Source organism: Zonotrichia albicollis, chromosome 4, assembly GCF_047830755.1.
Source record: "Zonotrichia albicollis isolate bZonAlb1 chromosome 4, bZonAlb1.hap1, whole genome shotgun sequence".
NCBI lineage: Eukaryota > Metazoa > Chordata > Aves > Passeriformes > Passerellidae > Zonotrichia > Zonotrichia albicollis.
Window position 1 is genome coordinate 71,984,282 of NC_133822.1, and position 21,138 is coordinate 72,005,419.

Below are 21,138 nucleotides of genomic sequence, written 5' to 3' on the forward strand. Positions count from 1 at the left end.
CAAGTGGACAGTGTAAATTGTAAATAAATCCTGCAATAATGATGTGGCAACCCATCCTAGGAAAATACCCTTTCATTCCATTGCCCTTTAATGTCTCTCTTTTGTTGGCCATTGAGTCCCATCCAGTTCAATCCCATGGGTATTTTAAATCAGATGTGCTTTGGGGAACGTAGCAATAGGAATCTTAATCACTCCCATAGTGCTGACAATCTGTAATGGTTTGAGTGGGGCATCCTTTGATGCTGTGTGGTGTTAATGATAGCAATAATGAGCTTTGCAGTTGACCACATCATTTGCCTTGAAGGATCATTTCAGATAACAAAAACCAGAGGTTTGTTGTGCAAGAGCTGGTTGTTCACACACACAAGCACCATTTTCCATCCCAATAGAGAAGTTATTTATTGCTAGGAGACAGCAGTTTCTTCCATCCCAGGGATATGTTGCTGATAATGCTGTAGAAAGCCCCATATTTCCAGACACATATTGTGAGTAATCAAAATCTGAGAAATTACTTTATTCTGAGCAAGGTGTAAAATTACAATGGGAGATATAAATGCAAGTGCCTGTATAATCTTCTGGGTTCATTGGTTCCAAATGTTTTAAGTTCTCTTCTTTTTGCCTGTATTCTTATTTGCATCTGTCACTGGATTGCCTGGGAGCTGACAGGTAAACTTCCTGTCTAAAATGCTGATTATGTGATTAAAATTACTGATATTTTGATACACCCCATTTTGTGCTTTCTGACTGTATTCTGTGTAACCAACACAAGGGTTTGTACTCAATTATGAACCAAGTATTAAGTGACAGGTGCTGGTAGCATGCCTGCTCTACATTTTTCATTTTTATGTTTCTTGTGTGTTCTTTCAAAACCTCAAGTAATACAATGTGTTTTCTGAGTAATTGTAATGCTGCTTTAGGAATAACTTTAGAGCTCCTCAGAAGTTATCAGAAAAATTCTCCACCCACCATCCCTGGCTGATGACTGAGCCTGGTTAATAGATTGCCTCTGATCTGGAGTTGCTACCATATAAGATGGAATATCTGGAATATCATTCAGTAACCTGAACTGGAAAATTAAAGAGAGATTGCAGCTGTGTGATGGGCAAGATGGGAAAGGCTGTAACAAGAATCCTGTCCTGCCCATACTGCTGCAGGAAATGCTCCTGGCTCCTCTATAGTAATATGTTTTACAAAATACCCTTAGAAACAATTGGTTGTCCCCATATCAGCACTGATACTTAGGGGTTAAAATCAATAGGAGCTTACTGTTTAATCCAGTTTCTGTACCTTGCTCTGGAAAGTGGAAAGGCTGGACTTTGTATCAGATTAAGTTGAGTTAGGGTAGATTGAGGCTTAAGGGTTTTCCATCAGAATGTAAATATTAAAGATAGACAATTTAAATTTTTTCTCTTGACCCTCTCTTTGTATTATTTAATTTTTATTTTCCTGATTCTATTTTAAGCTGAATTCTAATAATTGTTGTTATTCACTAGCACTCCAATTTAGCCCAAGAGAATACTGAGAATGTAACCTGTTTCTGTGTCTGCTGAAAGCCCAGATTTCATTTGGTACTTTTTTATTTGTTTTCTTTGCTAGAAGATGGACATTCATATTTGTGACCTTCTTGTTTTCCAGCACCTCCCAGATGCCTCTGCCCCAAGTGCACATGCTGAATTTTATCTTCTGCCAGACCCTGGTGAGGTCAGTCGAAGGAAAACCAGGACAGCTCCAAAGGGCTCTGACCCTACTTACAATGAACTTGTGAGTTCCCTTCACTTCCTTCCACCCTTTCTTGTTTCTCAGAATCCCAGAATGGGTCAGGCTGGAAGGGCACACAGTGGGCACCTGGTGCCACCTCCCAGCTCCAGCAGGGCCATCCCAGAGCACAGAGCACAGCAGTGTGGCCAGGTGGGATGTCTCCAGTGAGGGACACCACACCCACTCTGGACAGTCTGTTCTAGTGCTCAGTCACTGCACGGGGAAGTTCTTCCTCACATCCTGGCATCAGCTCCTCCTGTTGCCTCCTGTCCCATTCTGGGCCCTGCAGAGCAGAGCCTGGTGCATCCCCTGAGCTCTCCCTGCAAACACTGGCAGACATGGATGAGGCTCTCAGCTGTCTCTTTTCCAGGGTGGACAGGCCCAGCTCACTCAGCTTTTTCTCATGAGAGAGATGCTCCAGTGCCTCACCAGATCCACAGCCCTTCCCTGGACTCACTCCAGGGCTTCCCTGCTTTTCTGGGTCTGTTGAGCCCAGAACTGGACACAGCTCTCCAGATGTGCCTCATTGGGGCTGGTTAGAGGCAGGATCACCCCCCTCAACCTGCTGTCAGTGCTTTTCCTAGTGCACCCCAGGACCCTTTTTGGCCATGAGGGCACCCTGCTGGCTCGTGGACAGCCTGTTGTCCACCAGGACCCCCAGGTCCTTCCCAGCAGGTCACCCACAACCCACACAGGTGCAACTTGTTTTATTTGCTTTGCCCACTCTTGAAATAAAACAACAATACAGCATTTTAGCAATGAGGATGACCAAAATGAAGGAATGTGTCACAAAAAGGGACAACTGTCTGTTTTGCACCTTTCTCAGAAGTGAAGCAGTGTCTTTTATGCCTCTCTCTTCAGGAAAGCAGTTGGATTGTTCACAGTGCTCTGTCTCACCCCATAACCACAGTTACATGTTAGCCAAATGAGGCCAAGCATCATTGCACCATAACCCAGCAGTTCTGAGTGCAGATATGCACAATAGCATGGAAAGTATTAATTGAATGGATGCTGTTATTCAAATTAACATTTGAAAATTGCTTGTCGCTGTCCTAAATGATACCACAAGAATAAATAGCCAGGTTCTTTTTATGTTAAAATGCCATCAGTTCACAGCTATATATTATTATTTCACACACCACTGAAGTGCTCATGCCTCTGGGGTGAAAGGAAACATTTGTATGGAGAAACATTTATGGCAGAATGGGAAGTGGTATAAAGTGTGTTCATTTGTAAGGGCAGATGAGATTGAAACAGTAGGTGGGATTGGAGATTATAATTATTGCATGTAACAAATCTCCTAAAGATCTCAAAGTAATTTACAAATGCTCTTTCAGCAGGCTATAAAGTAGAAGGCATGGAAAATATTACCACTCCACCCTGTTTCACAGATAAGATATGATAAAACTTAGGTTAGTCAGCAGAGTCTGAGTGCTTATCTCTTAGTTTCTCACTCCTGGAGCTCTAATATTTCCCCTTTCCCACATCTGTTAATTACAAAAGTTGCCTGCTCACACTGGTGACTTCCAGCATTCTGTAAGAAGGCTCCCTGAGTAGTATTGCTGCTCACAGCTGAGGAAAATTTCCCTCCCCACAGTACTGCAGTAGAATAACAAGGAAGTAGGCTTTATTTTTTGTCCTTTCTTTCTTTTTTTTTTTTTTTTGCTATCAGAGTGGGATGAATCTAATTAATCTGTCGAAAGAAATTCCTTTGCATTTAAAGGACATTTAAAGCAAAGGAACACAATACAATTATATCATAACATTCATTGTATGGTATCCAAAGTGGACAACAGATGAGAGCCAGCCAGCAACACTGGAAGACAATTATCTTTCAAATTGTACTTAGATCCTTTTGAATGCAGTGAAATCCAAAATCCTGTCTGCAGTCAGTCAGTAGTCGCTGGAAGGAAATTTAGTTGTGGTTAACAGGTATTCCACTGCCATTAAAAGAAATTCCATGAAAACTTTAATGTCCTTAATCAAAACTGAGAGCCTCTTTCCCAGATGCTCAATCTTTTTCACTGGGAAGTGCTAATCACAGTGGGGACATATGGTTCCACTGAACCTGGCCATTTCCAACCCAATGGCTGTGCTTTAGCAGCTCTGCTCCTCCATATGTGATGTCATTCTGGATGCAGTTTCTGTCCAAGGCTGGTAGACTGAGGCAGAAGCCGCCCCAGGGAAGAAAAACTACTAAAAATATAAGTCAGCTGTCTCTTAAGTTAGTTACTGTCCAAAACACTGTGTACAGAAATGTAGCAGCCTTTTTTTATGAGTTCATAAGTTTTTATTAAATCCAAATGGCTGGAAGGAAGCTGTATATTAATTTCTTTCTTTGTTCCAGACTGAGAAAAATCTGAAATGTACTTCTCTTGGGTATTTTTGATTTTAGTTTTGTACTGCTATTGCTTATGACTGCCTACAGCAAATTATCAACCTTGCAAAACTGCTTTTTATGTTTGTTTTTTATTCGTGTGTGAGAGTGAAGATGCGAAAGTCCAGAAGGGCTGACAATAAAATGAGTTACAGCAAATGTTTTGGAGTGGCATTTAGCAAACAAATCCTTCTTTTCTCCAGTGCCTGTATCTGGATTTTGGAATTTGTTGCATTCACAGTAGTTAGTGTTAGAGTGCATTGAGAAGTGGTGGTGGAAAAGGAGTAACACAGAGAAATGGAATACAAAGATGAAATGAAGGCAGAGCCCCAGCCAGTGTGATGGAAGGGGAGGAGGAGAACTGCACCAGGAGCCACAGCCATTCCCTCCAGCACCATGCATCAAAACTACCTTGGATTAATTACCAAATCTAGGAACTGTGCCATGGCTACCTAGGGAGAGGCAACTGTCCCTCATTTGTGATTAAAATGTCATTAGACTCCTGTAGGTCAACAGTGTTTCTCTTTGGAGCCAGGAATAGTTGAATTCCAGCCCTACCTGTCCCACTGATTTGCTGCATGGCCACACATAACTCACCTCCATCTGATCTCTCTGTGAAAAGGCAGGTAAATATTCTCACTGCACAATTATTTCAGAATTTAACTGTCCCCAAATTCTGGCAGGTGGCATTTGTTCTATCCACTAATTAATTGTTTTACCCACTAATCCACCCTAATTCAGCCTTCTCCAGACCTTTCTTCTGTCCCTACATCCTGATGATAACGTATACCTTACTCCAGCTGAATTTGCAATACCATTTTAAAAACAGTTTACTGGGATCATTTGAAAACCACCCACCCTGCATTGCAAAAGTTTGACATTGCTCAAAGATTAAAGCCTCTTTTTGGCCAAAGATTAAAAGTTGTTCATTACCCCAGTTCAGTTTCTTAGCATTTACAGCTGATATGTGTAGTTTTTGGTGATTTAAAGCAACAGCTGGTACCTTTAATATATTGGCAAAGAAACAAGGCAGCTTTCTTTGGTAACATTAGCATTGGCTTAGTGTCAGATCACAGATGTATTCTAAATTGTATTATGCTTACTGTGCCTGTCCTTGCTTTTCAGATTTTCTTCATCATCTCACTTTTATATCAGTAAGTGAAAGAGAAGCTGTGAAATTTGTAATTCAGAGACAATTTAGCAAAACAGGCACAGTAAACATGAAAACCAAAAAGCACCAGGTGCCAATTTCAGGACAGCCATCCCAAACTATTATTTCCAAAGGTTTTTAAATGGAAAAGGAAATGTTAATCCTCTGGTAAGACCTTTCTTGGTCTTGTTGGTGCTTTCTGTGAGGGTTGCCTGGTGCCCTGTCCATTCCATGCTCCCTGTGAAATTCCTGCAGTTGCAAGTGGGAGTAGAGAGGGGTTCATCAGTCCAGCCCAGAGATCCAAGCTGGAGGGGCTCAGTCTGCCTTCACTCCTCCCCAGCAGCGCCTTGGGCACAGATTCCATGGAAAATCCAAGCAGGAAAATGCCTGTCAGGCAGTTTCAGTTTCCCATTCTCCTGAAGTGAGAGAATGTCACCACGTTTGCTTTTCTAACAGCATAGAGAGATTAAAATTTAAAAGGTTTTTCCACTGCTACTAAAATAGCAAAAATATTTCCAGTCATACGAATGTTAGCTTAAATGGACTTCTTTAAAGGGAGTTTACCTTTCAGGCCTGCACTGAGAGCATTCCCTCACATTTTATCAGCTCACAGGCACTTCAGTCAGCAGTTTTTATTGATGCAGAGACTGAAGCATGGGAATCTGTTCTGAGTGCAGCTGATTCTTGTTAGGTTATTGCTCCAGATTGTTTGGGTTTTTTTAAATTCAGGAAATACACCATTATAATTTCATACTTAATCCCAGTGTGTTCTCACAACATTAAGGTAATTTAAAAGCTATTTTAAATTTATAGGCATTAGTAATTTTTTAAGAGATGCTAAATTACTGTCTCATTTATTTTGAGAAGTATCAACAGCACTTCTGGAGTATCAGAAACATCTAAATTTAGTAACTTCCATTTGCTGAACTGGGTCCAATCTTTTCCAGTTTTCACAGAGAAAAGTATGAATACTGATTTTTTTTCTTTCAAGTATTGTTCAAGACAGGCTCCAGATGTATTTTCACATAATATTTAAAATAATTGTTATTTAATATATAGTATATATTATAATATATAGTCTATATAATATATAGACTATCTAATATATCATTCTATATAAAATATAGCATATATTATATGTAATGATATATAGTGTATATGTATATAATATCTTATATAATATTATATATTTATATTATCTATAAAATATAATGATATATTATTATATATATTAATATATATATTATACTATAATATATAATTTTAAATAGATATAATATATAATATATACTATATATATTGTGTTTATTATAGATAACACATAACACATAACATATAACATATTTATAACATATTTAACACATAATATATAATATATATAATATTATATAACATGTATATTATGAGTAGTATATGTATATAATAATTATATGAGGTATATTATATATAATTATATGTAGCATATTATTATATAGTATATAACAATTATTATTTAATTTAAATATTTGAAATAATAATAATAATATTTATTTTAAAACAATCAAATCTCATGAGCCTAAGCTCGGGATTCTAAGGTAGAATCTCTTTATATAAAAGAGATAAGGTCAAATGTATTTCTGAGGTAAATTTGCTAAGTTAAGTGAATTTTGCTCATGGTTAATAACTTACTATTCTGGATGGAAGTTTAAAGCAATTATTACAAAATTGGATTAGTCATCATCCTGAACGCTGCATTGAATGCTTTGCCTGTCACATAGATTAACAAATTTGTGTGGTTTTTTTCTGTTTCACTATTTATGATTTCAGATTGTCTATGACAGAGTCCCAGAGCTCCAAGGCCGTGTCCTGAAGCTTGTGGTGAAAAGCAAAGGAACATTGGTGGGAGCTGTTAACATTCAACTGAGCAGTGTCCAGTTCAATGAAGAAAAGTGGTACCCACTGGGAAACAGTGTAATTTAAATGTTCTCCAAGATAATTCAATTATTTGCCCACTAATGTTTCTTTATCCCATTTCCCAGGGTACATTTTGTCTCAGTTGCCCTTGAGAATAGGCAGTCATCTGCTGAACACATATCCTAACATTTCTAACCATTAGCCTCTTGTCTTAGAAGTGCCACAGATTCCTGCCAGTGTGGGTTTAAGGAATCACATCCTAAGGACTTGTAGCAACACGCAGGAAGTTCTTATGACAGCAATGACGGGCTTGGTTTTGTTAATGTTAAATAGTACTGTAAAAATACTGAATTCTGTACACATCAGTGTGGGGGGACTCATTCTCTGTCCATTAATTCCACTGACTGTGTTGAAACAATGCTGATAATGCTGTAATTTATCATCACTGCATGTGATTTCACCAGAAAACCATGGGATGGTTTATATATTTCATATATTTCAGATGTCCAGCAAATTTCACATTAAATCTTACCCAATCAATACTTTTGTTTTTTAAGAACTTTAAAAGTTTTGATACAGTGTAACATTTAATCCAGGATATTAATTTGTCATTAATATATGTCGTTGTTTCTTTTATTCTGACATCCAAGAAGCAGATATAACTGGTCATTGGTGTGAGGAAAGAAAAAGGGAAAAGCTAATGTTCGTAAATAAAGAGAATATATTGATTATGATCTTTCAGTGGGGCATTTATTTAAGATCATAATATACCACAGATATTTGTTCAGCAGTCTTCCCACATTGCACTCCTGTGCTGCAAAAGGAGTTCAAGTCAATACATGCATTGAATAGACCTCAGGGCTATAAAATATATGTTTATATATATTAATATATATCATGAATAATAAATAATGAACATGAGTGGTTCCTTTAAGTTCACAGATGCTCATTATGGGCTCTGTTTTTCTCTAATTTGAGGAAGCATTTAGGCACATCTTTAAGCATTTGGCATGTGAGCAGCCACAGTGAACTGTCCATGATTGCCAGACCCACTGACCATGTAAATAAACCTTTCCAGGGCCAGGGGCACATTTTTAAGGCACAGGAGATGTGGTGATTTATGATCTGATCTGCTGTAAATTTTAATTTACCTTATACTGGACAGAACTGACATTTCTCCTACCAGGTGGAAAAGTGGTCAACAGAGGGGTAATAATCCCAGAAGGGAAGGTAATTGCCTTCTTTTCCCAAAGGACATTTACATCAGTATTCAGAATATAAAGCTTTATAAAGCTCCTGAAGTGGGACTTGGACTGTTAGCTAGGAAATTAAATAAGCTGGAGTTTTTCTCAGATCAAACCAATGGACTTGACCAGGTTTTATGTGGAAATTCTTTCCCCAGTCAAACCAGTGCCCTAAGATCCTCCTCAGTAAGGGGAGGTGAAGGGAACTCTGTTTGAATATTAATAGTATTAGTCTATTCAGAACTGTAAGAAACTGTAAAATATTTACCACATGCAAGGGACATTGGGTGGCACATAGAATATCATCATTACAAAGATCTGGACACCAAAATTTTTTGCTGTAGGCCCTCCTTGGAAACATATCAAGTGCCTTGTCATTCAAGCACAGAAAACACACTGAGAGCAGCTTACAAAGTTACCAAATTACCTGACCTTACAGTTCAATATTGATTTTGGATTCCTCTTAGTCTACTGTCTCAGTTTCCTTATTAAAACTATAATGCAATTTTCTAACAGTGCTATTTCCTGTGACATTTTCTAACCCTTGTTTACCACATGCCCTGATTTTCCATCTTAGAGCAACATTAAATAAAACAGCATTAGAACAGCAATAAATAGAAAGAGCATTACAATGTCTTATAAGAACTGTCTGCAAACTTAAGCAATCATGTTTAATATTAAAGAAACTTGTCAATATAACATCCTTTTTGTAAAAAAAATGATATTTGAGTAACAAATATGCCATTAATTGCATAATTAACAAATCTGCCATTAGTCTGTAGTCCTGTGGAAGGCCAACAATACTTCAGTTCTGAAAAGAAAACGAAAAAATTTTGGTTTATGGGCAAGATCTACACTGATAGCTCTGGTAGGCAAGAAGTTGTCCTCATAGCTCTTCACACACATAATCAACCCTGGCGTTTTCTAAAATTCTCTGGTTCTCCTCAGAGTGCTGTGTTTCCTGAGTTCCCTGCTCCTATGAGGAACATGGTTCTTTACAAACCAGCCCAGGAATTTTTTATCTTGCTTTAGCAGCAGCAGGTTCAAGACTAAGGTAAGGAAAGGTACCAGTACTAACATATGTTGGTTTTTTTATGATTTTAAGTACTTTTTTTTCTCAAAACTATTTTTTCAGGTAAGAAAATGACAGTGGGGACTAAAGAGGAATAGCTCAATCAGAACCCAATTTTTACAAATTTAAAGGGAACATTGTATGGGTAATTTTTTCCTGTAAAGGTACAATGGTAAAAAATTTTGTTCAAAACAAATAAAAAGGTCAATTTCACATACTCATATCCTAAAAAGTAACTTGATCTCTTGTATATATTGGACTATTATTCTCACTCAATAATTAGTCATAAATTTGAAATTAGCTCCATGTGACATCAACTGAATTTTTTAAATATACAAAAATATTTGGTATTTATGAATTGTTTCTAAATAATCAGAGAATAATAGAATCACAGAATGGCTTGAGTTGGAAGGGGTCTTAAAGATCATCTCATTCCAACCCCCTGCCGTGGCCAGAAACACTTTGTAGGTTGCTCAGAGCCCCATCCAACTGGCCTTGGACACTTCCAAGGAGGAGGAGTCCACAACTTCTCTGGAAACCTGTGCCAGTGCCTCACCACCCTCACACTAAAGAATTTCTTCCTAATACTCAATTAAACTTACTTTCTTTCAGTTTAAAACCACCTAGTCTTGTCTCTATCTGTCCTACTGGAAGGTTCTGTAAGGTCCTCCCTGGGGCCTTTTCTTCTCCAGGCTGAACAGCTCCCATCCGCTCAACCTTTCCTCACAGCAGAGGTGCTCCACACTTCTGATCATCTTCATGACCCTGCTCTGGACTCACTCCAAAATATCAACATCTATCTTGTGTTGGGAACCCCAGAGCTGAATGCAACTTTCCAGTTGGGATCTCCTGAGAGCAGAGCAGGAGGGTAAAATCACCTCCCTCAATACTGTTTTTGATAGCAAATGTGGGCTATTTTCCCCTTTTTCAATCAGTGGGAACTTCCCCAGCCTGCCATGACTTCCCAAGTATATGGATAGCAGCTTAGCCCAGTTCCCTCAGGACCTGTGACTGTATCTCATCAGGTCCCATGGACTTGTGTGTGAAAAATTGATTTGTAAAGGGCTCTCAAAACCTGACTGAAAGCTCACACAGCCTTGTACATGTGTGTGCAAACTCTGAGATAAGGTGTGCTGACTTAGGAAGGCCATGGAATAGAGATGACATTGTTGAGAGACAGATTGAACTAGAAAAAAGTTTCAAAAGAGGGTCTGTCAAAAAGACCAAATATTTTGGAGAATTAGAACTGTGAAAGATGCATTGCAGCAAGGCCACGTAGGATAAAAAAAGAGATAATTTGGGTTAGAAGTATTAGCAGCATTGTGTGGCAAAAGCTAATAGGCTGAAAAACATTTATAAGGTATTGTAACCAAGAAATAGAGTGGCTTCTGATGGAATGGTGTTGTTTTACATCTCTTATGTCTCAACCTTCTACAAGACTGATAATGGAAAAAAAAATCTTTTAAAACACCTTTCAGTTACCCCATCTCTATAGAGCTGGGATTTTCCAGCACTCGTGCATTTCAAAGCTCCTTAGATTTTCTCAAACTCAGTCTTCCCCTACAGAAAAATAGCAGCAGGGCCTTGTCCAGGACATCCCTTTCCTAACAGCCCCACTGGCTTCACAAAATCATTGAAAATGTGCCAGTCTAGAAATCAGGCCCCTGGGCTCTTGGAAAGCCCGAAATGCTACTTTATTGAAGCAGGGGACAATCCCCCAGAATAATTTCTTCTGCAGAACATCACTAATAGAACCAAACATGAGCAAACAGCGATGCAGATTCCAGCTTGGTTCCATCTTTGGATAGCAGCGGAATGTTACGATAACCTGGAAATATAATGACACCTTATTAGTGTATTAACCACAAGCACAGATATTAGAATGGAGTGGTTTTATGGTCATCTATGCAGATAAGGCAAAATTAATGATTCTGTAAATAGATCTTTAAAATAAAATGAAATTATACAGGGCCTAAACACCATTGGTGCTATTTCTTCTCATATATATATAGTATTTCAATTCTGGTATTTTTAGTGACAGAGTGAAAAATTCTAATGTTTTTCAGGATGTGGTATTTTTTCAAATGGAAGACTTTTAGCCCAGTGATATTTAAACATGGGCAAAGGTTACAATGTAATACCCAAGGTTAGGTGCTGCATGCATTGTTCTGATAGCAAATGAAATCAGCATGTGAAACAGCAGTGATGGCACCTACAGAATGGTGCTGCAGCAGCTGTGCACTCTCCAGCTGAGGCAGAAAAAAATGAAATGTAACAACTCTGCAATGAAATCTTACAAAGTTGTTTTCATATGAGTAATTCACTTTATTAGAGATAAGTCATGCCATCAGAAACAACGTGTTCATCTGGTTGGTTGAAGCATTTGGAGAAGCTGTAGTTCTCAATTTCGAACACAATTCACTTAACTGCTTAGAAAACAAAACAATCTCTTCTTCAAAGCCTCAGCCTGTATGGCTTGATATGACTAAATGTCCATTATTTCATAATAATAAACAATATCACTTTTGATTAAAAAATATTCTGTATTCTGTCTATGTATATATAACTCCAGGTATTTCAGTAATTCTCTGTTTTGTATCAGTACCTCTGTTTTCAAAACTGCATATTTCAAAGCCCCTCCTTAGGTGTGTCTAGTTGCCTGTGGAGTCTTTGGAGCCCGCACTAACCTGGGTTTGGAATTTCTTGCTTCTTTTATACAGAATCATAAAATTGTTTAGGTTTGAGAAGGCCTCTGAGATCATCAAGTCCAGCCTTTGGCTGATCACCACCTTGTGAACCAGAGTGTGGCACTAAGTTCCACATCCAGTTGTTCTTGAACACCTTCAGGGATGGTGATTCCACCTCCTCTCTGAGCAGCCCTTTCTAGTGCTGGACAACCTTTCCAGTGACAAAATCCTCCCTCATGTCCAACTGAACCTTCCCTGACACAATTTGCCCTTGTTCTGTCATATTACACATAAGCTCCTCTGGTATTTAAGGTTCAGGTTCTGGGCAGCAGATATTAATGCTGGTCTCAGACACTTTTCTTTTGAGTTTTTTTAGCATGCACACAATATGTGGAAGGCTTGGTTGATTTCCTGTCCAAAGATACACTTCAAGGACTAAGAATAATTTCTGAAGACTTGTGGTCTAGCTTCTACCTACAGAATATTCTACAAAGTGTCCTGAGAGAAGTAAAACTTTCTTTTTAACTGAAATTGCTCCATTCTGCATTAAATAATTAACTACTCATGGATGATAATGGAGGTAATAATTGAGTTCCTGTCCTGTATTAGCATTCTCCACTGCAGATTCATTGGCCCAGGGACTGTAACAGAGCACTCCCCTTCTATTTGCCTTTAACCACCCAGGTTACTCAGAGGGGCTGAAATTCTCTCAATTTCAGGCCCCTCTGAGTATAGCTACATAATCACTACATGGAAAATCAAATTCTGCTACAGCTGGGTAGCAAACATTCCTCCCCAGTGGAGTCTACAAGTAGCTGGGAGTCTGGTGCTGGGGAAAGGAAGGCAGTGTGGATATAGATTTGAATCCTTTCAAAAGAAAATGCAGAGGAGGGAGGAAATGGCACGACTTTTTCTCACTGCCTGACAAAGAAAATAAAAAGATGTAAGCACTGCTCAGCTTTTGGAAGGAACTTGCCCTCAGGGACGCCTCAGGGATACAAATCCTAGGGAGTGAGGGGCAGTCCTGTAGCACAGATTAAAGCAATTTGAGTGCTGAGGACTGAGACTGAAATCCTAGCTCATCCTTCAGCATTTGAGGCAGTTCTTCCCTTGTCTTCTTTATGTGACTCCCTCTGCAAGAACTATTTTGCCATTTCTCTGTTTAGAGAGCCTTGGTACCTAAAGCAAAACCATCGTTCCAGAACCTGGTTTCAGAGATCTCAATGGTAAACATTGCAATAAATTTTGAAATTATTTATCATTTCACTTCTTAAAAGCATTTTATTAATGGCTTCTGGGCATCCTGATGGCAAATTACTTTTTTTTTTTTAATGTTGTGTTAAGGGGCAATTTGTTTGGCATCAATTATAGTTTTTGTACCTAAACTTATTCCCTAGCATTTTGAATTACTCCACTGGAAATATTTCCTCAAAAATCTACTATTCTTACTTTTCCAAAATATGAATACCTAATTTGTGAGCAAAATTAATCCTACAGAGACATTAAGCCACACTAAAAAAGCCATCTGAAAAAGCCTCAATTAAAAATTTAAAAGCACTTGTAAGCAGCAGTGCCTGATATTTGAATTTGTCTCAGACATTGTGAGCTGGTGAGTTGAATTTTCTTTCAGTATCCAGAAGTATACAAATAAAAGGAAAGTAAAAGGTTATCAGTGTAAAAATTTATGTTGTAGAAAAACAACTGAGCTCTAAGAGTAATGTCTTTGTTCTTGTATAACTCCTCAACCTCAACTAAGAATCACAAGCAGCTTTATGACTTCCAAACATGAGGGGAAAAAAAGCCATTTAAAATCCTGTTAAGCTTAATAAAATAGCTCAGTGCCTGTTGCCAGCTCCAATGTTTTGCCTTCGCATCTTTATTCTCTAATAAAAGCTGTTTGTTTTGTCAGAAATAGCTTTGGAAAGCCAGTGTAGTAAACAGCCATTTTACATAAGCCTTTCTCCTTGGCCTATTGACTTCTGTGTCTGCTCTTTACGTGCAGCCTATTCATTACAAAGGTTCCAGGAACTCCACTGGCTTAACAAAAGAAACTCCAGCAAGAAAAATGCCATCTTTGGTCTAATTTATAACCATTGTTCTCCACTCTGAAAAGTTGCAGATAGGTTACCTGAGGGAGTTTTGGTGGCTTGTTTTGTTTTAATTTGATATTGGATTTTTAACTTATCTGAGTAGGAATTGCACAAAACTGCTGCCTTCATAGCAGTTCTGACTAGTCTCACTTCTTGCAATGAATTAAAATACCACCTGGGCAGTTTCCATCTAGAATGGAATACTGCAGTGGGAATAATCTCCTGTCATTAATACTGCTTTGGTTTCAACATCGTGGATTTGCATTCAGAGAATACAATTAGTTAAAAAAAACCAGAGAGTGCCACGTTTTCATTTAGTTACACAATCTCCCTCTAGAAAACAGGCATGATGCTGTACTCTTTCAATGCTACAGTAAAAATAAAAGCTTGGAATGTTGCAGATTTTTTAAGCTGTTACAGATGGCTCACATAAAAGTACTACCTGTATTCAGGCTCATCACAGGTAAAGTGTATTGGCCAAGGAAGTCCTTGTTGACCAGAGACACCTCATCCTCCACACAGAAGCGTATCATTGCCAGCTCTGGAACTTGGATGTTGAAAGAGAAGGTTTCATTCCATCTAGGGCACAAAGCTAAGGGAAAGAGAAAAGAAACAGGATTCAAATGTGATTTCTTTCTTTTTTTTCTACTCAGTAACTGAATTATTGTACCTGCTATCACTAGTCTGAACTGGTAAAGAGTCATTCTTTTTCCTTAGATATCTGTGCCCTTTTAAATAAATAACCAGACTCCCACTGACTCTAGAGGTGCGAAAGCCTAAGACAGTTGGTGTCATCCCTTAAAAGTGAGCAAAATGGGCCAAGGATAGCCAAGTTAAGAACTTCTGCTCAACCTAAATTTTCTGATAGCCATACCAGTTTCACACTTTTGCCAAAGTTTCTCCTTTCACAGTGAGTAAATAAATTCAGGTAGTAAAACACTCACTTGACTAGAAAGACAAAAAAAGAATGTGGAACAGAATGGGTTACTTTGTCTTTAGCAACATTCCTACAGAGAAAAGAAATTCGGGGGCTGATTTAAAACAGCAGCCATCTGAAAAAAAAAAGAAAAAGGAAGCATAGAAGACAGAGATACAGAAAAAGGCAGATCACAGGGAAGTTGTAGTCTGAGACATCAAGAAGATCTATATTATAAAGATAAGGGAGTGCTCAAAGACAGCAACAAAGAGTACACACTTCACCTGTCAAGCAATTAAGGGATTACTCCTACTAACAACTTCAAATGAGACAAGTGATGAAGTTACAGCAATTGCTTAAGAAAAAAAGTCTAAATTTACCAATTTGTCTGTTGGTTTAGGCTGGGATAGGATTAATTTTCTTCATATCAACCCCTATGGTGCTGCATTTTGGATTTTTAACCCAAACAGTGCTGATTACACAAGAGTTTGAGCTGATGCTGAGCTGGGCTCACGCAGTGTTGAGATTTCTGTCTTTCTCCCTGTGCAAAGCAGCCTCAGGACAGCTGAGCCCAGCTGAGCAAAGGGATGTTCCTTAGCAAGGGTGGCGTGCCCACAGCTGGGGAAAGCAGGGAGGGAGGCACTCAACTCTCTTCCCAAGTAACACAAAGCTCCATAATGAAGCCTTGTTTCCCTGGGAATGGCTCTACCCCTGCCTGCCCATGGGAAGTGGTGAATGAATTCCTTATTTTGATTTGCTTGTGTGTAAAGCAGCTTTTACTTTACCTATTAAACTGTCTTCCCAACCCATGGGTTTTCTCATTTTGGCCCTTCCAGCCCTCTTCCCATCCAGCTGGGGGAGAGCAGGCAATCAGCTCTGTGGGGCAGAGCTGCTGTCAAGGATGATCCCACAGCAGTGTGCAAAAAAAATCCCAGCTAGGAGTTTGTGCTTCCTTAACCTACCAGTCTAGAAAAATGGCACACAGCATGAACTTCTGCTACAGATTTTGTGCCAGGAGATCCTAGTCTAGAGATAAATAATTACATTTTCTATAACAATTCCTTGGTGATTTCTTATAAAATGTTGTTGTGCTTTGTTCACAGCCAAGAGAATCAGACTGCTGCTCACCATTGCTTTTTATAACACTAGATCTCTTCTTGGCTTGATCCTCTGGCACACCATAGATTTCTATCTGCACCGTGGGGTCAGCTTTGTTGGTCTTTGACATGGCACTGGGTGGCAACTGATGGCCACTGATCAGCTGGAAAATTAAAGTTATATTGAAATAACTGTAAGAATGAACTATTCACAGCCATATGGTAGCCATAATAGAGAAAACATTCATAAGAAATTATTTCAAGTATATACCAGCCATAAACTGATGTATTAAAGACATATTAAATACAGTGGAATCAATAATATGGATTTCATCTAACTTAATTGGTTGATAAATTTTTAGAAATATTGTGGTATATATTTATATAATATATATTAGGATATATTCATATGTATACATAGACACATTTATATATTTAGGAACATTTTTAATTAGAACAGATTGCTCCAAGCCCAGTCCAAACTGACCTTGAATGGTTATAGGGATGGGACACATACAACCTCTCTGGGCTGCCTGTGCCAGTGTTTCACCACCCTCTTTATAAATAAAAAATATATAGGTAATTAAATATATAAATATATATGTGAATAATAAATATATAATATATATGTCACTAACTATATATATATATATGTGTGTTTGTATATATATATATATATATGTATATATATAACACTGATACCATATTTTTAAACAATATTTTTCAGGGGTTTTTACTCAATAGCTGCACATAAAAATTCTATTTTGTTACCATGCAAAATAATAACATTGGAGGAATCAGTCTACAGTGATTTTTACATTTTCTACTATCAAGATCATGAATTCCAGTCTGTGGGGAGTGGATCAGCATCAAGACCCACGGTGACATCTGCACTGTGCTACAGGGTGTGTAGCAGACTCCCTCACCTGTGCCTCATGCCTCACACAGTAACACAAACACTCCTCATTTAGTGAGCTTCCTGATGTTTTTCTCCTTAATTTAGTTAGCTACCTGGAAATTTTGTCTCAGACTGCCCTGTAATCTGGCACCCAGCCCAAGAAAGGACTTCTGAAAGTCACAACTTTGTCTGCTTTCTATCTATATTTCAGGACACCTAGGAAAGAGTAAACATCTGTGCAGTAATCAGCTTTTTAGAAATCAGTGCATGAAATGTCTTGGGAGAGATATACAAGCCTGCAAACACAGCTGCAAGATATGACCCCTGATCCTGGTCTCAGGACTAAGCATCATAAGAGTTTCTCATTCCCCTGTCAACTGCCCAAACAATCAAAACCCACAAATTCCAGCTTTTGCTTGGGTATTTTCTGTAACGCCTTGCTCAAAGAGAAGTTCTAGTCTGAAATACTGAAGAGCAGAGCCTTGGCAAACACTGATGTCCTTTCTTCCTAGGGAATAGCTACAGCCTTCACCAGGAAGCTTTGCAATCCCTGATGGGCTGCCCACTGGGAACCTGGGAGATTCCTTGCCTTGTCCTGAGTGCTTTTGCCAAGGCCTGCATGAGCCATTGCTAGAGCCAAAGTTTCCCCTGGGGTGGGAAAAGAGTGAGTTCTTTTGAGCACACTAGGACCCAAATACATAAATCCAATCCATGTTTGAGATCCAAGGTGCTGCAGAGACATAAAAATTATTAGGCTGAGAAGACTCAACTCCTAGAATGTTGCCAGAAGTGTCTGGTGGCTAGACTTTGGTCCTACACAGGAGACGACAAGGATGAGGGCTTCACCAGAGTGAATGGTGAAGGGATTAGTTAATTAGAGGGTGAGACACAGGGTTTAAGATTTATGTACAGGGGGGTTTAGAGGAGTAAGATGGAAGAATTGGGGTGTGTCCTGTCCTCCTTCTGTTCCTCTTCTCCTCCATCTTCTTTGGCCATGGTGGCACTCTTGGATTAGTTATTACTGAGAGTGCACCGAGTTATAAGAATAAATGGTATTGGAGAAAAATGATAAATATTGTACACGTAACCATGGGTATAAAAATACGTGGCGGTCCGGAGGACGACACAGTGTGCTCATGGCTGACTGCTGAGCAGACCTCTGTTCGGCTGAAAGAACATCTTTTAGATAAACAATTAATAAACATAAAAACCGAAAGAAGAATTGAAGCCTCTTCTCGTCCTTCGATACGCGGGCTGCCCCAAGGCCACCTCGGGCCTTTCCAGGCCCCTCAAACAGCCGAGATAACCGGACAATGAAGCACCTTGAATATCTCTATTTGTGCTTCAAAAGCTCCATGCCTCTTAATGGGAATTGTGGCACATCAGGTTGAGGATAATGAATTCAGTAAAATCAGGCCCTATGTGACTTTTCTGTACTTTATTCATTCATTCTGAGAGATTTGCCCCCTAGATGTTTTATATCTTTGCTTTCAGTTAAGTCATTTCTCCATTCATCCAGTTAGTAACTTTTCCAGCAGAAGCTGCTTTTCCTTTGACTCCTGCTCCCAATTCCTTTTGTCTTCAACCACCATTTCCTGGTTTTTGCTGCTGAGAATGAATGGGGCCCTCTGTGCCCTTCAGTGCCTCAGCCAGTGGGACGCCACTGCTCCTCTACCAGCCAGTCTAAAACACTGCCTTTCTCTTCTCCAGCTCCTCCCAAGCTCAGACACTTCCTTTGCACTGACAATGATTTTTTTTTTGTCTCCTGCATTACAATTCAGGGTTTCTCCTCATCCTAATTCCAGCTTCATCCAAATTAGGGCTAAAATAAGTGATGTATTTGCCTGGCTGCCTGAAATCATCCAGCAATGTCTTTTCACAATTGGTATGCTCACTGTCAGAACACTAAAATGTTCTTGATTAGGTGCGTGCATTATGTAAGTATTTTATAATTGTCACTAACTATTGCTTTATCTCCACTATTTATTAGTCTGAAAGAAACAAAATAGCAATTACACACTAATTATATGCTAATTAAATAGCATTTATGCCAGTGGTATTCAGTGTATTCAGAAATATTACTTTTTCATTGGGAAAAGAGGGTTTTCTAATTAGTGAACAATTATAACAAATCTACTGTATCTCAAAAAAAGGGGGCTTTTCTAACCATTTATTTGTAAATTACATGTATTTCTAGTATTTTTGGAACGTAAATCACATTATAATTTGGGAGAAGTAGAAATAATTCAAAGACTTATTAATTCATCCCTCCTTTCACACTTATTTATACCATTTTAGGATTATAAATAATCTTTAATATATGCATAGGAAGATAATGAGACCTAAAAGAAGCCTAAAGCTTCCTATCTTATCTTTAAAATTTCCATTTCTCAATTAGCATTATAATAGTACACGTGGTATTATTGATATTGAAAGAAATAACACCCAAAGTGCACATTTGATTTCTGTGTTTTCAGCTCAGTTTCCACAAGCACAATTAACTGGTCCATTTGTCAGCTCCATTTTTCATATTTCTTTATACAGCATCCTGAAAAATCATGTATTTTTACAGACTCTTAGAGGCTCTGAACTCTTACATATTTTTAGCAAACATAAGTGAGCTACAGATTGGAAAGAAGCAGTTGATACTATAGGAGAGTTTTACCTTTCTTGTTGAAAATATTAATTCCCAACAAACAGGAATGAGAATAAAATGGGAAAAAAAATAGATAACAATTGCATCTGAACTAGATAACATTTGTTTTCCCATTTTTATGGAACCAAGCAACACTTCAGTAACCTTACCCTTATTGACAGAGACATTGGTTTGCTGTGTGTTCCCACATTTCGGGGTGTGAATGTGGTATTGAGATCCCTCAGGAATGCAGGTTTCAGCACATAGCCACAACCACCATTGTCCAGGAATTTTCCATCTTGCAATTCCATGTATGGGCCTGGTGTTTGGAAGTTTAGGGCCACTGGAAAATTAGAACAATATTGATTTTAGTGAATTAGGTTTGATAACATTTTATAAAAAAAATACTTTAAAAGAAAGCAAATGAGCTTAAGGTATCTATATCTCTCAATTCATATGTAAGATCCTGCTATTTCCCTTAAATTAAGTGATACTCAATTGCTGGAATCTGAAACATAAGGAATTCTTAGAACTTTGGGCCTGTAAGCCAAAGCTTAGAATTAAACACAGGATTCAATTTGAGACCTTGGAAAAAGTTTCCAGATTTAAGTTCTAGAAGCCAGAATGTGATTTATAGTTTGAAGCAGAAACATATCAAATTAAGAAGAAGAAAGTTTAGAGTTTTAGAGTTTACGATATAAAAAAAATAAAAGTAGTAACAGAGGTAAACAAGGAGTTTAGAATGCAGTACTGTAAGTTTATATGTCATAACATGATTGGCTAAGAAAGCTTACAGCTTACACTGTTACATGAGTCCATAAGATGAAATATTTAAGGATTAGGTCAAAAACATAAATATCTTTATTAACAGTGTTTATTAATCAATAAATCCTTAAAAGGTCTTATAACTAGGAGTCTTGTAACCTTCTAAACCTTAAAGATGTGAGCTCAACTCGCCCTTCCTATTTATGTAGACGATAAGAACAATAAATCACATCAAAACAACTCAGAAATCCCATCTCTAACTCATTCAAAATCCCCATACTCATACACCCATAATTATTTGTGCACAAAAGCAGCGCACTTTTTAGAACTGTACCCCATTTTAAAAATTACCCTATAGATATTTTTACATTGCTATATCTGTTTTCCCTTTTCTTTCTAAATTAGACCTAGAAGAATATGAAATGAGAGATCCTTTTTCTCCCTAAGAACTGAATTCACATCCTAGTTTCTCTAGAGCAGCAAGACTCTGCACTCCAAAGCTGCTAACAAAGTTCTGGTGCAGAAGTCAAAACCACAGGATTGTATCCAGCCTTAG

At 38.2% G+C, this 21,138-nt stretch overlaps 2 protein-coding genes across 2 annotated transcripts in view; one reads left to right on the top strand and one right to left on the bottom strand.

Annotated features, from left to right (window-relative positions):
* Nucleotides 1-10,529, top strand: part of PIK3C2G (phosphatidylinositol-4-phosphate 3-kinase catalytic subunit type 2 gamma) — a 198,752-nt gene extending 188,223 nt beyond the window's left edge. Inside the window, exons 34-35 of the mRNA XM_026790362.2 lie at nucleotides 1,636-1,761; nucleotides 7,092-10,529. Coding sequence (XP_026646163.2) covers nucleotides 1,636-1,761; nucleotides 7,092-7,244 — 279 coding nt within the window. The 3' untranslated portion in view covers nucleotides 7,245-10,529. The remainder of the gene's footprint in view (nucleotides 1-1,635; nucleotides 1,762-7,091) is intronic.
* Nucleotides 10,530-10,800: 271 nt separating this feature from the next.
* Nucleotides 10,801-21,138, bottom strand: part of PLCZ1 (phospholipase C zeta 1) — a 46,366-nt gene continuing 36,028 nt past the window's right edge. The window contains exons 10-13 of the mRNA XM_026790346.2: nucleotides 19,988-20,160; nucleotides 16,316-16,448; nucleotides 14,714-14,863; nucleotides 10,801-11,322 (exon numbers count right to left, since the gene is read on the bottom strand). Coding sequence (XP_026646147.2) covers nucleotides 11,240-11,322; nucleotides 14,714-14,863; nucleotides 16,316-16,448; nucleotides 19,988-20,160 — 539 coding nt within the window. The 3' untranslated portion in view covers nucleotides 10,801-11,239. The remainder of the gene's footprint in view (nucleotides 11,323-14,713; nucleotides 14,864-16,315; nucleotides 16,449-19,987; nucleotides 20,161-21,138) is intronic.